Genomic DNA, 15,304 nt, shown 5'->3' on the forward strand with positions numbered 1-15,304 from the left:
GCGTCCCAGCGGGGCAGAGAGCTAAACCAAGCAGGCTGCAAAACGATAGGCAAAAATAAACAACACAACCGAAACAGAAAGATCTTCTTTATGTGTATTTTCCCCTCTCACTCTCCAGCTCTTCCCTTTTGATGGTGTGAGGGCACGAGCATCGCCTCAGCCTGGAGAGAGGCTGCGTGCCACGTCCCATCACACGGGCATCCCACGATGCAAACCCTGCACTGGCCTCTGCCAAGATGGGCACTACAGACCTCAAACCTGCCCCAGGAAATCCACACTTGAAACTGTGAGGGTAGAAAGAAAAAAAAAAAAAAAAATATTAAAAGCTGAACAGATTGCCCTATACTCTGAAATGCATAGGGCTGAACAGTGCAAACACATCCTTTGTATGTGAACGTAAAACAAATACCCAAAATATTCAGAGTAGCAGCCCAGCACAGAGTACAAAAAAAACCCCAAACCTACTTAAAATTTCAAAGCCAATTTTGTGGGGTTTACGCTGTGTGCATTTTTCCACGTTGTAATTGGCACTTCCCTCCAAGACTTCTTGCAAGCGGTGTCGGTGTGGCCAGCCCTGGCCAAGCCCTGCCGGCGAAGCCGGGTGAGGTGGGACCGTGGCCCCGGGGACAGCGGTGCAGCTCACACCGGGTACAGCAGCACGAGATGCCTCCTTCCCGCGTATTGGAAAGGATATTGTGTCAGATATCTTCAATAAATAAACAAACCCTTCCCTAACCTACAACATAAACCGATAGAGTCAGCTACAGCCTATCCACCCGAGAACGTGGTGACCCGTACTCTAACACCGTAATCTAATCCTTGAACTAAAGACAGTTTAATGCCTTTACAAATCCATATGTTTTCTAATACCACCATTGCTGTCAGCAGACTACAGGAGAGCCTCTTTGAAGATGGAAGTAAAATGACAAAGCACATCATTGTGAAGGCAATTATATGCTGCAGTAACCATTTTACAATGGCCCATATGGGCTGTATTTCAACAATGCAATTTCCAAATCTGCCTTAGCAAACATATATCTCCGTCCCAATCCCAGGTAGGTTTTGCAAAACAAAATAAGACTGCAGCCAGAACAAATCCAAAATATGGATAACAGATGTAAAAATATGCCAACGAGGATACCAGAGCAATTTTTTGTCAGAGTACCAAACAAAGAGAGCAGCCACAGCAGACCTCAGAGGCTATTCGCAGCACAGCTACCCATTGAAGGGACTCAGAGACCCGGGTTTATCAGAAATCTGGCTACGCGCTCGCGTGCTTTCCTCTGCAGCCGCCCAACCCACTGTTGCAGTCGTCATCCCATCCACCTCCCCGGAGACTGCGGGGCAGGGTGACTGGAATCCCGTTTTAGAAGCTAAAGTCAGACGTGAACCAAGGCCGTGCAGGCTTACTCTGAATCACCTCTGACAGCCAGGACTAGGGCATAACTGAAAGGAAACAAAAAAAACCCCAACAAACCCCAAAAAAACAAAACCAACCAACCAAACAACCCCAACAACAAACAAACAAACAAACAAGCCCCCCAAAACCCCAGAAAAACCGGGTCCTTACACTTCTTATAGCTGCAGTTTCAAATGCCTGCTCCAGTTCCCTCACTGCTCGGGCTGCGCTGCGGGAACCGAGGCCACGCCATCGCCCAGCATCGCTTCCAGCACCCTCGGGGCTGCTCTCTGCCCCGTCCCCTGGGAGGCACAGAGCCGCGACCCTGCAGCTCCAGCCCCAAACCTCTCCCTCCTGTTCATGGAGAAGCAGGAGCCAGGGCTGATGAGCAGCCTTCACGGGGCAAAATTACACAAAAGCTGTACTTTAGTGAAAAGTGGGTTTAATTCTGTTCCTTTTCAGTAATCCCCTGCAGTGGTCCATCGCTTTTGGAGGCTCTGGGTTTGGGATACCTCTGTGCTGGTAGAACCACTTTCTAGGGACACTGGGATAAGCCACGGAGGACAACCAACCAGACAGACAGGAGGTGCTCAAAATCCTGAAGGACCACGCACCCAACCTACAGCCGGGATCCAGGCTGTAGGACACCAGCTGCACGGTCCTACATACATCAGTACCAGCAATAAAGAAAGGAACAGACACGAACATCTTTCTCCCCGAAGTGAAATAGTAATAAAAAATGCCTTAAGCTGCCTATAACAAAGACAGAAATGGTAAAGGTGAAAATTTTCAAGTTCATTGCCAATTCATTAACAACAAACGGGCTGCATCGTATATCTTCTATTCCAATGCCAAGAGCGGCGTGCGGAGGATATCCTGCCAGTCACGCACGGCGCGGAGCAAAAAACACCGACACAAGGGCAACGTGTAACTGGGTATTCAGTAGCCAAGTCTAGCAAAGAGCATGATCCAGTTCTTATCATTGTCAGCTCCTCAAAATGATCCGGTGAAGCCAGGCAAGAGCATTTCAAAGACTTTAAGCCATGTGAAATATTACTTCCTGGAACCGGAAATTCAATCCCTAGCAATGAAAACAAAAAGCACACTCATAAATGTACCTTTCGACTCGGCCAATATAGCCATATTTAGGCTCGGTCTCTCTCAGAAAAAATCTTTTACTCATTAATATAGAGGAAACTTGAAATGATTGCTGTAATTGCAGTTAAAAAATTAATCATGTTTTGAGATAAATGCAGATAAAAGCATGTTTTACTAATTATCTTTTGAAGCTTCCGCTCATGAAAGATTAAAGGTGGAAGAAAAGTTGTTGAAGTATTGAAGACAAAAAATCCTACCATTTGAAATCCCTTTGAAGCCACGTACCTCAGACGATTGATCCTTAATGTCCAGATGTATTAAAAAAGGAGTCTTTTTAATTCGGAAAAAGCCTAACCAGACAGCAGCTTTTACGCAGACACCTCCCAGAAAAGAGGTGCCTTTTGCAGCCACCTCTCCGCAGGCAGGAGCGGGCTGGTGACCGCGACGCCTCGCGACGCAGGTGGCTGGATTTCCTTCCACTTCGTCCCCGGCTAGGGCAAGGAACTTCAAGCCTGAATTCAAAGGTGAATTTCAGAATTTGGGGCTTCATTGAGGTCTCAAGAGCAGCAGTCCTATCAATCTACTTCTAAATCGATGTTACTAACCCAAGTGTCTGCAGCCATCTGAGGAGGTTACTGGAAGCAGCAGAGGGACGCGGGTGTCTCCAAGACAGCCGCTCCCCGAGGAAATGCCACCAAATCCACAAAAAGTAAGATTTTTTCATACTCAGGGAGGAGGAGCTGGAGGTACCGGCATCAGCTGTTTAACAGAAAACCCTCACCCCCAGCCCCGGGGGTTACACACAAGCCACGTGAGGACCTATTTCCATCCCTGGGGCTTTTAAAGAAATGCAGGTTATGTGGGGTTCAAGGTACTCAAAAGCAAGGCTGGTGCTTCTGACCTAAGAAGGCAAATAATTCCCCTCCTGCCCCATACCAATAGCCTATTTGATATCGGCAGTTTGCAGGCTATTTCTAAGAACCCCAAGAGCGTTAATTCAGAGAGCCGACCTATCGACTGCAGGCTTAAATTCACCATACACGTATCCACAACTCCACTGGAGAAATTCTAGGCTTCTGCAAATTGAAACGAGTTGAAAAATACTATTACGTAAAATTGTTAAGATACTTTATAGCCATTTCACAGAGTCGGTAATGATTTACATCAGATTTGAATTGTGCCGCTGTATCTGAAACGAATAAATTTCAGGAGGAGTTTCCTTGCTGGCAACCCCAATCACCTGCAGCGCGGCAGAACCAGAATCTGCTGTCACAGCGCAGTTTTTAAAAGCATTTAACTGAGCTCAAATGCTACAGAAAGTCCATGTCAAGGACTCTTTAGTCCTCTAGAGTTTCGGGAGTTAGGACAGACCTGAAACGCTCCGGTCGACACCTCTTCTCTAAGGAAGGGTCCCGCTGTACAGAACATTATTGTCCGGCACCCGCCTGCTCCGTACTTCTCCTTGCTCCTTTCCCCATCCCTCCGTGTCATTTAGCCCGTTCCCATGACGAAGCATCAGCAACACCAAATGAATAAATTCTACCGTCGCTCCAGACCTGAAGAGGGCTAGGTAAAAGATTAAATAGTTGGGTTTTCATAACCGTACATCCAAGGAAATTTGCCAATGTCTTTTTATTTGCATATCTGGCAGACTGCCCCGGACAACTAATACATAAGTGACAGCGTACAGGTGTATTAGTTTAGAGTTTGCCTTTAATCTAGAGGTGTCAATTTGCTTCTGTTTTAATTACATCCATCTTGATATGTTATTACAACCTCATGAAACTTCTTCATTATGTGAATGGCTATAAATACATACACATGACAAACAGTTGTTATAAATTTTCTGGTTCAGCAGTGGAGGCACAATATCTTAGCCCACGCATCATGGACATTTAAAGTTTCAGTGCTCCCTCTCCTCTCCCCCTCCACCTTTCCCTTCCTTCTCTTTTCTTTCATCCAATACCAAGATTTTTATTTTTTTTTTCCTATATTCAATGGATCCCCTAAAATTCCTTCACTAGTAGCTGCATTCTCATACAAATACTATCGGCTTACAGAGCCGTTTCAGCACATGTGTGTCCTTCTGGGCTGCGCCTCTGTGAGAATGTCTGTTTGTCATTAGGCAAATATAAGGAGATTGCACTGAGGTCTTAAAACATGCAAAGATCCACTTTTGTAGCTACATAATTCACTGAGTTTTTCAACACACATTCTGAGGTTGAAAACTTGGCAAATCCATCCACCAGATGTATCTTTCTGATCCCAGAACTCATTAAAATTTACTTTTTTCTTTTTTTTTTTTTTAAAAAGTCCAGCAGACTCAGCTGTTGAGCCACATTAATTGCATTTTTATTATTTTTTTCCATAGTTAAAATGACTAATGCTGGAAGAGTCACTGCCTACAAGCACAATAGCCAGCCAGTAAAAATTACTAGGACTTTTAATCTTTCAGTAATATCCAAATCACATAAAATAAAGAGAGGCAATTTGGTCCCCTCAAAACAGACGGTTTTGATTTTCAGTATTTATTTTGAATTTTCTTTAAGGGAAGAAAAGAGAGGAGAAAAGACACAATTTCACACCAAAAGATTCCATTCAAAGGTCAAAGTGCCCTCGACGTGCATTAAAACCCACAACACTACCAGAGTTACAACATAAATCGTCCCCAACAGCAGCTCTTCCCTTGCCGCCTTACCACACAGACTCCTCGGAGGTCAGAGCTACTTTCGCTGCCTCCAGCCCTCTCTCGGTGCCCACTCGATGGATGTCACACCATGCCCGTTCAACACATCTGGCCAGCTGTGCAGCAAGCTGAGCTGGAGAGCGCGTGTCACCCAGCTCTTGCAACAGCGGCACCTCCCAGCTCTTCCCTGGACCTGCTGGAGGCTGGGGACCAGATGCCAGTTTCTGGAGGACCCTTGAAGGACACTCGTGGCACCCTCCAGAGACACACAGCGCTAAGCACCTGGATGTGCAGAAGCCAAGAGGAAGGTGACAAAAGCGGTCAGGATCCAGGAGGACGACAGAGCCTACAGCCCCCCAGTTGGACATCCCCGTTTCATAGCAATGAGCCGGGTCCTTTGGCCGCCTCTCCTCCGTTCCCACCATCCGTGTAAGAAAACTGAAGCAGATTCCCAGACTGAAAGGTCTCGGGTCGCTTAGGACTTGCAGAGCGAAAATAAATAAAAATCAATGCCTTGAGCAATTATCACCATGTTTGTAACTCATCTAAGCCTCAGCAATAGGAAACAGTGTGCAAACAGCAAAACATGGGCTGTCAAAACTCGCCAGGAGGGAGAAGTTACACCACGCGCGTTTCGTAGCCAGGGCTGAGAGCCACCTGCGTGTGGTCCAGGAGAAGTGGGTGGCAATGGCTTCTGTCTCCCTGGTTCCACAACACGGGCAAAGAAGCCGGGCCACCCGGAGCCCCAAGGGTGGGTCGCCTGGGACGTGGCAACCTGTGCCCGCACGGAGGGAAAAAGGTGAGAGTGGCTTGCAGATTTCACTGACAGGTAAGGGGGTATCTACACCAGGTATTATCACCGTTAGATGCTCTCCTCTAAAAAACGGTCCCTCTCATAGTCAGCCTATTACACAGCAAGGCTTCTCTCAAACTTTCGGGAATTTGGTTCTGGATCTGACCACCATTTGATTGCACTGGAGCGTAAAGCACGTGTTAAAGTCCGATACAACTCCGAGTATCTCTCCAGAACTTCAGCCACCTAAAAGCTAATCTAACCTAGAACCTCTCCTGGTGCCCACCTCTACCCACCTCTCCGACTGAGGCGTGCACTGTCATCCTGCAGCAGCCACAAACCTGCCCCGGACGGTTTCATTCGAACCATGCCCCGCACAAGACACACCTCAGAGGCTGGAGACGTTTGCTTGTTTTCATGAGCTCATCCAACAAAGGACAAGCCTGGGCTTGTGGATGGGGAAGACAGGTTGGCGGTGGTTGTATTCCCAAACCGCTAAGACCCCTCTGCTATCAAATAAAAGTAGAAAAAGAGGCAATTTATAAAAATACCGATTCTAAACGAGAAGCAACTTCCACTTTGGGAAGCTGGCAAACACATGTGAGACAGATGAATGGGCAACCATTTCTGGAGAGAACACCAAACCGATCTCCCGCGTGGCTGTGGAGTAACTATTCCCATTTGGACTTGGGATATTAATCATATCAGTGATACGTGCATCAGCCAGCATTACACAATCTAAAGTTGAGGCAGCCAGGAACTTGGGCGCATCAGATATCAATACACCTCTGCGCAACTCCTGCGTCTTTGTCTTGGGAGATTTTAAAACCAGTAGGACCAAGATGCAAACTAAATACCGTGTAAACCCACATGAAGTGTACAATGTGCAACGCGATCAAATTAAACCTGATAGGCAAAAACTCACAAACAGAAAAATACGTGCAGTGCCAAGGAATAATCCGCTGCTTTTGCTGACTTTTATTCCACCACTCCTGCACAGAGGAGGACAGAACCAAAACTCCTTCCTATAACATTTACCAAACTAAAGATTTCCCCTTTTGATTAAAACCTTCTTTCTCCACAGCATGAGCGTGTGAACTTCAGCGGTAGTGTTGCCAAGATACAAGGAGAAAAATCTCAAGATATTAAGGTAACACACTATTTAAAGGCAAAGAGTACAGCAGAGCTGAGCTGGGGATCTGACAAATTGCCACTGCACGTTCTGCTGTTACAGCAAAACAAATCCCTACCTGCATTAGCCGTTTCTCCTTACTTACAAAGTGGATTTTCATATCCGTTTTACAACAAAGGAGTTTAGAGGACTACGATGTTCTGAAGTGGTCTTCACCATGGCTTGGCATCGAGTCAAAATGACAACAAACTGACTCTACAAAAATGCATACGGCTGGTAATTTGTGGCACACACCGAGCCAAACCCCAACGAGAACACAGATACTGAACTGATAAATCATAAGGATGATGTACGGGAACACAGAGAAACGTTGGAAGCAATTTCCCCTCACAGAACCAAGACGACGTTGCCTCAGCAAAGCACTGCAGATCGAGTAAAGGAAAACTGAGAGTTAAACATTTCCACATTTCAGCCCGCAACTTCCTAACTCCATTACCCTTTTATTAATTGCATTTGAGACTTCACTAAACTTGAGCTTGGGCTATTTTTAAAACCTATCTGACTCAACTTATTGTTGCTCAGAACAAAGATTAAACTTCTAATTTAGCTGCAGATAATTACAAGGCTGCAGGTCAGACCCCCGGTGTAATGTGGTAGGGTCTTCCAGGCAAACTGATAGAAACAGCCCTTAAAAAAAAAAAAAAAATAGCAGCGGAGAGAGGGGAGGAAAAAGGGGGCCATCTCATTGAGTGAAGAATTGTTCTGCCTTTCTCCCAGCTGAAGAGTTACCGGGTTTGAAGCGGGGACACATCTTGTTGAGTGTTGCCCCTCGGTAGGGACGGCAGGGCTCTCACCAAGGAGCGTGGCCCTACACAGCAATGGATCTTACCCGAAACTCCCACTCCTGGTGACAACATCCCCCCTGGTTCGCAGTGTTCCCATCCAGCCCCTGATATTTCTCTATTGATCTCAGTGTTGTAACTCAATCTTTCAATTACTCAGCCCCTCGATGTCTTTCTGCTGACTTTTGCTGCCTTTCCCCGGTGGTAATTTTCCCTCTAAGTTCCTGATCCTTTACCCTTATTTTATAAATCTGTTTCTTTACACTCCCCCATCCCAGCAGAGGCCCCAGACTTTTAACGAGAAAGGGCTTACTTTTCACCTAAAGAGCAGGAAAAAAATGATGGCAAGATAAAAAAGGATAAGGGTGTCTTTTGTCCTATTGATATGTGGCATAATTCCCATTAATCTTAAAGAGCGGAGCCAGTGGAGACTACTTGAATCACATTTATTTAAAGAACTTGTCCTTATAGCTTGGACTCTTCCTTCTTCAACTCCAAGCCACCGTACCTCCTACTACCACCGATGGGAATGGCAAAAATCCCCACCTTCATTACACCATCACCTTCAGGAGTTTAAAAGAACATTTATGCAACAATCACAATCCTTGGTCATTATCTGCCCAAAGGACAGTTTCTTCAACAGCTACAAGAAGTCAGTGGGAGTTGTGGATATCCAGCCTCCCAGAAAAGTCTCAGGCTTTTAGAAGTAATTTTAAAGTATTTTTTAAAAGTGTTCAGGTGCCCAAATTATAACAACACAGGTTTCAAAAATTACCCAAGAGGTTCCTTTAGTGGAATATGCACCCTGCTGTTCTTAGTCCTGCTTTCAGGTTGGGTTGCAGTTTTGGGGTTTTTTTTTCCTCAGTTCTGGTCGCTGAGGGTTTTCATCAAGAGATTCAGTTGCTCTGTCAAGGTTATCTCAAAATTTGATCTCAGGTCAATTTACTGTTTCCTCTAAATACACAGTGAAAATAATAAGCACATCGCCTCGTGTGATATCCCGGCGTCACACAAAACCTAATGCCACTCACCCTCTGCTGATATCTTCATTTAGTTACTCGCTTCTCTTCTCTGCTGGTCTAAATCTGCAGACTTGCATGTGCAAACAGAGCCTAGGACAAACACCTAAGCATCTAAGCAGTCAATAAACACGAGAAGGGCTACCAAGATTTGCTGACAGCACTGAACAAACACCTGATGTTATGATGCTGCTGCGCTAAGGCAGGAAGATCAAATTCCTTTTGAAATATGAAGGGATAGAGACAAGGCAGAACAAACTTGCTTGAAATCTCAGAGAATTTGAGTAAACAGGCTAATCAGGCCAGCTAAAAGGCTGGTGAGAAGAGAACGATTTGGGGAGGAGAACCACACTGCAAGCCAGTCGTTCTGGTGTCCAGCTCAAAGCTTCTGCTGTCACACAGCCAAGCTATTTCTATTTTCAGTGGGCTGTGCCTAGCGATCACACAACGGTTATTAAAGCAAATTCCTGCACTCGGATGCACACACAGAGCTACGCTGTCCGTGCACGCAGCCACACAACTGAGGCCGTGGCATCTTCAAAACCTTCCTGTTACTTCCACATTTTGTTTGTGTAACAGTAGCGTTTCTATTTTAAAGCCCACATCGGCTGTTAAGCTTTACTCCACCTAGTCTTATATTATTTTATCTGTCCAATACGTAGAACTGCCGCAGCTAACATCTGCCTAAATCACACAGACTCGGTGGAACAATTGCTTAAAAATTATTTACACTAGGTGGATGGAATCATCCGACACAGAATTTGAAGCTCATTAAACAGCTCCTTGACAAATATTTGTCAGCATTTCTCATTTGTAATTAATTATATTGGGCTTTACCTGACTATAATTTAGCACGGTCTCAAAACAGACTAATGCCTGCGTGCTGAACAGAAATTAGCTCGGCAAATGCACGCCAAGAAATTGCGCCAGTTTTATGAAACAAGAATCCCCATTTAAATGCAAGTCCCCCCCTTTCCGCCCCACACCACTTCTATCTGTGCCTTATAAATAATCTGTGTCCCATTTCAGGCTTGTCAGAGCTGACAAGAGTTGAAGCTAAACAAACATCCGCAGAAAAACCTCATTACCTTCCTCAGTGTTCGGAAAACCTGAAACCAAGGGCTTACTCCATAGGGATGGTCAGAGCTGACTCAGGAAACATCGAGTACTTCCCAGGCTTTAAGCTATCTTAACATTCATGTCAGATTTCACTTCTCATCACGGTAAACCATCTTCCCCACGGCATGTCACCAGCCGTGTCACATCGGTCTCCTGCCCGAAGTCCTACGCACCAGGGGGTAGGAGGGAGACAAACATCTTAGCGAAACCTCACCTCGGCAGAGAGCTCCGCGGAAACCTCCTCGCCAGCAATGCCAGAGCGCATCATGGAGAAAGTCACTCCAAGGGACTGATTTATCACGTCTTGAAAAAATGTCCTTTCCCTGTCAAACCGGTGTCTAAAACGCCCACCTGGGTCTGGAGAACCTCATGCTGTTAGTGCTGGTAACAAACACACCAGCGGTGCAGCACGGGCTCCCCCAAGGTGGGGAAGGCAGTCAGCCTAACAAGACACCGATCACACCAACACCGGTACGGAGCGTCTGCGCCTTTCTCTTCTTACGGGCGGAAAGACTTTGGGAGGTCAGGGAAGCGATGTGCGAGTAACTCCTCTGGAGTAAACCGCGGAGCTTGCCGCTGTCAGTCCCAGCAAGGCTACTCATGGGAGGATGTGGTGAATCAGTTCAAATTGTAGGACCACATCTCAGCTGCTTAAATACAGAGTAAGTGCAGGTTTCTGAAGGTCAAAGCTCCAAGATGCTCCCCAGTGTAGAACTCAGGCCTACAGAGACCATCGCTACACCAGTGTCTAGCGAGGCAAGGCAAGGATCAGCCTGGCCACATCTGCAATAACACTGAATTTGCTCAACTGTCACTCCAAGGAAAGAAAAAAAAAAAAAAATAAAAATCCACAATGAGAACCCACTGTCTTCGTCGGACTCCCTCTTCCTCTGCATTCCCCACACAAACATTAGAGAGATCAAGGTACGGGCTGTCCTAAACCCAGCGACAGATAACAGAAGCAGATGGCCTCTGTTTCTACACCAAATAATTTACACTTGAGAAGCACGAGAAGGCTACTGATACCTGGACAGAAAAGCAGCTCCGAGAGTGGGAGCTGGTTAAAAAGATAATTTTGCTTCAAGGGATGGGAACTTTTATCAACACGACCATAACAGACACGGATGAGTCCTACTGAAGGTACAGCGGCCATGGGATGCACACTCTTCTCGTGCGGCTGCCCATGTTCCCTCGCACACTACGAGCCTCACACAACCTGGTGTTTTGCACAACGTGGGCTTTCTCAGTCACCCCAACACAAAGCATTTCATAAAAGACCGGTAAAGTGAAGCTATACAGAAATTCTTCACAAAGTTTGCAACTTTATGTACAGCATTCATAAGAAGATCCTGGGACAACACCCTGAATCCACCCAACTCACACACCTTCTGCTGCAAAGATGTCCTCGTAAGCAGAGAGCTCAGCCTCATCCCTCCGCGGTGGCTATCCCCTCCCGGGAGACCCACCACCTCCCTGCTTCCCCTCTTCTGGTTTAGATCTTCCAGCAGTGAAAGTGTTCTGCACTTTGGTCCTCGCTGTTTTTCACATCAAGCGGACAAAACCCCCTCTGTCCCTGCAACGCTTTCAGCTGTGCTAAGCCAGAGAAAAGGCTCAAGTTGAAGCACAAAGCCTGGGCTGGGGCAGGTTTCTCACAATGCTGGGCACAAAAGTCTTCTGGAACCTGGGGAGAAGCCTCCACGGCCTCCAAGGAGCCAGGGGCAGACCCAAAGCCTGATATGACCAGGGCAGCCCTCCACGGCACCCAAGGCTTCTGGTCTCAAGTACGTTAACACCTAAACATCCCACCGACGCCGAGATACCTCGCTCCACCCCGCCGCTCACAACCCCTTCACCAACGCTAAAAATCACACTAAAAACTTCAGGCTGCTACGCACAACGCACACAGTAATTCCTGCCACGTCGGACTCGTGCCTTAGACACCTTCATCTCCCTCTGATCCTCAGAAACAACTTTCTCAACATACGTACCGAGCTGCAGGAAAAAGCACCTAACAACGATTTTGTGATATTATTTCTCAACGCAGCATGAAATCGTTAGGTCAAAATGTGCCACCTATCACATGAACATTAAAAGTATGTCAAGTCTCAGTGTGCGAGCTATTGTTTTATCTGAATGTGATATTAGCTGGCAGAACTGGGTAACGTTTCTGCGCTCCTTTTTAGTGATACAGGATTACGACAGGATGCAAGTACTAGCCATTCTTGGCTTCGCAAAGAGAAAAGAGCACAGCAATTAAATTCATGTCAAGAGGAAAATAAACAAATAAGAAGTAAACCAGAATAAAGACATTTTCTAAAACGCCCTACCAAGTTCTGACCATAAAAGTTGCTCTTCGCTTCCCCTCCAAAAAGGACTACAGCCAAATTCTCGAGTCCGTATTCCCATAAATCCCCAAATGACACAAACTGGGGCTTTGTTTGAGAAAGAACAGAATCTTGTCCGAAACAGAAGCACGCAAATCTCACTCTCGCCGACAAACACGTATTCACAACTCCTCCTCTCTCTGATGTGAGCAGGGCAGTCGTGGATGGGCTCACCAGGTGAGAAACGGTGGTAAAATTGCGTCTCGCCCTTACCTCAACATTTCCTCCTTATTGCTTCCAGAGCGTAACACCAACCATGTGGAGGCTTGTTGGAGTGAACAAATCCTCCCTTCAGTTACACCAGAATAAGTTCTCTTGGAGACCTTACTCTGGATGGATACAGGTGTAACCGAGGACAAAACCTGACTTCAAATGAAACAAAAAGAAAAAAACAAAAGCCTGAAACCCCCCCCCCCCAAAAAATGCCACTAAGTATTCCTAGCTAAATATTTAAACAGCTTAAGAGCTACACAGATTTTTCTGTTAAACAATCAGCTTCATCTCCGCATTTATTTTGACAGTTTATAATCCTTCCAGTTGTGACTCCAGCGCACGTAAAACCAAATAAATCTGCTTTTCGCCACGGCAAACTTCTCCAGAGCAGAGAAGTTATAAACAACAAAGCCCTTCAAACAAACGGGCCAGAGCTCTCCTTGCACGGCTGCATCCCCACCACGATCCTGGCTGGGTTGACAGTAATTCCACGGTCGTGAGTGGGTGGTGGGTACACGGGGGGGGGACGGGACGGGACGAGACCGGGCCGGGCGGAGGGAGGCGACGCCCGGGAAGCCCCCCGTGGGGGGCTTCCCGGGCGTCGTCTCCCTCCGCCCGGCCCGGTCTCGTCTTACCCCTTAGTTCAGCATATTTTTGGGGGGGAGGAATGACTAGTGTCCCCCGTGGAGTGGGAGGTCGCGGGGCCCACTCGTGACAGGCCGACAGGGAGCGCGGCAGGACAGGCGCCCCCCACCCATCAGCAGCACCACCAGCGGTCGGCGAGACCGAGAGAAGAAACACGCACGCACACACACAGACACACACGATCCTCCCTGCGCCCCACGCCGCCCCGCGGACACGAGTGGGCGGCCCCGCCGGGACACCGCGACGCGAGAAAAGTTTTGATTTCGTGGGAGGGGAGGGAAAGCGCCGCCGGGAGCCCCCGCGGGGGGGAGCGCACGCAACTCCCCGCTCCCTTGCCCGTGGGGTCGGGGGGGGGGGGTGGGGGTGGGGGGTTCACCCCGGTCCCCGCCGCCGCGCCGGAGCCCCCCACCGCCCGCCGGGAGCGGCGCGCCGCGCTGCAGGTGTCGGCGGCAGGAAGGGAGAAGGGAGGGGAGCGGGGCACCCCGGGGACGGGGAAGGGGCGGCGGGACCGCCCCCGCGGGCACCCCCGGCAGCGCCGGCCCGGGGAGGGGGGGGGGGTGGATAAGGGGCGGCGGGGGGGGGGAGGGTTGGGGGGGGTTGTCCGGGTCGGCGTTGCGGGGGCTCCCCCCGCCGCTGCCCCCACACAATGAGGCGCACACAAAGCGCCGCCGCTCCTACCTCCAGCGCCTCGAAAGTGACGAAGCTGGACATCGCGAAACCGTCGATAATGTCCTCTTCGGCCGAGGAGGACTCCCGCCGCTTCCTCCGGGGGGGCCGCGGCCGGGACGGCGGCGGGGGCCCATTGTCTTCCTTCTCCGAGCCCGAGGAGGAGAGCGCCGCGGCGGCCCCGGGGCCGGCGGCCCCTCCGGCGGCAGAGCCGCGCCGCCCGCCTTTGGCTCGCCGCTCCCGGTCGCGCTGGGACCGCGATCGCCGCTTCTTCCGAAGCCCGTTGCATCGCGCCGGGCCATCCATGTCTCTCGCCGGCTCTCCCTCTCGCTCTCGTCCCCCCCCGCCCCACCGCAGCCACAAATCCGGCTCCCCCGGCGGAATAACGGGGGAGGGAGGGAGGGAGAGAGGGAAGGAGAAAGGGAGGGAGGAGAGGACAGCAAGGGGGTGGGGGGGGATGAAAGAATCCGAGTGCGGTTCCACCACCACCAGCAGCAAGCACCAAATGTAAGAGATTCCTATAAGCGAGCCAAGGAAAGTAATGGCTGATCTCAGGTCGCCTTTGTAAAAAAAAAAAAAAAAAAAAAAAAAAAAAAGGCGAGAGAGAGAAAGGAAAAAAAAAAAAAAGCCTCACCAAGCAGGCAATAAATCAGAATAGCGGAATGCTTTGATCAAGGGGCTGGGAGGGCGAGGATCTCCGAAAGAGAGGAAAAAAAAAAAAAAAACCCAGCAGAAAAGGGGGAGAAATAAAGAAAGAAGGAGAGAGACCCGCTGGAAGGAGGGAGCTGAGAGTATTTCCTTGCACAAAATTTATTTTCTTTCTTCCTTTCCTCCCCAACTAAAAGAAGTTCCAGGGGAAAAAAAAATAATATATATATATAGATGTATGGAGCTCTTTCTCTCTGCGTGTGTGTGCAGGGAAGGGTGCAGCCTTCCCCTCCCCACGAACACGCACTCCTCTCCCCCTCCTCCTTTATCTCCCTGGATCAAACACAATAATAATAATAATAACGATGCATCCAGATGCAATTTTCTCAGGCACCGACCAGGAATGGACTCTGGAGTGGAGATCGGATCCCAGCCCGGCCCCTCCAAAAACAAAACCAAACAATAAAAGAAAAAAAAAAAAGGGAAGGGAAAAAAAGCCCCAAAACACGCCCACCCACCCCAGCTATTAATACGGATCAATCATGGCAAATTCATCGGATTAATTGTGGCGAGGAGGGGGGTGCTGGTGGTGGTGACAATAGATCCGAGCGGAGAGGAGGCTGCCCCCCTCCCCAAAAACGACAACAACAACAACAACAA

At 48.5% G+C, this 15,304-nt stretch overlaps 1 protein-coding gene across 5 annotated transcripts in view; it reads right to left on the bottom strand.

Moving 5' to 3' along the window:
* The window catches only part of AUTS2 (activator of transcription and developmental regulator AUTS2), a 787,423-nt gene extending 772,843 nt beyond the window's left edge, over positions 1–14,580 (bottom strand). For 3 of the 5 annotated variants that reach the window (XM_054847738.1, XM_054847737.1, XM_054847734.1), the window contains exon 1: positions 14,009–14,411. In XM_054847738.1, coding sequence (XP_054703713.1) covers positions 14,009–14,302 — 294 coding nt within the window. In that variant the 5' untranslated portion in view covers positions 14,303–14,411. Of the gene's footprint in view, positions 1–14,008 lie in introns of all 5 variants that reach the window. The other 2 variants (XM_054847736.1, XM_054847735.1) reach the window with 2 other exon arrangements.
* Between the last annotated feature and the right edge of the window lie 724 nt (positions 14,581–15,304).

Source organism: Grus americana, chromosome 19 (assembly GCF_028858705.1).
Source record: "Grus americana isolate bGruAme1 chromosome 19, bGruAme1.mat, whole genome shotgun sequence".
Taxonomy (NCBI): domain Eukaryota; kingdom Metazoa; phylum Chordata; class Aves; order Gruiformes; family Gruidae; genus Grus; species Grus americana.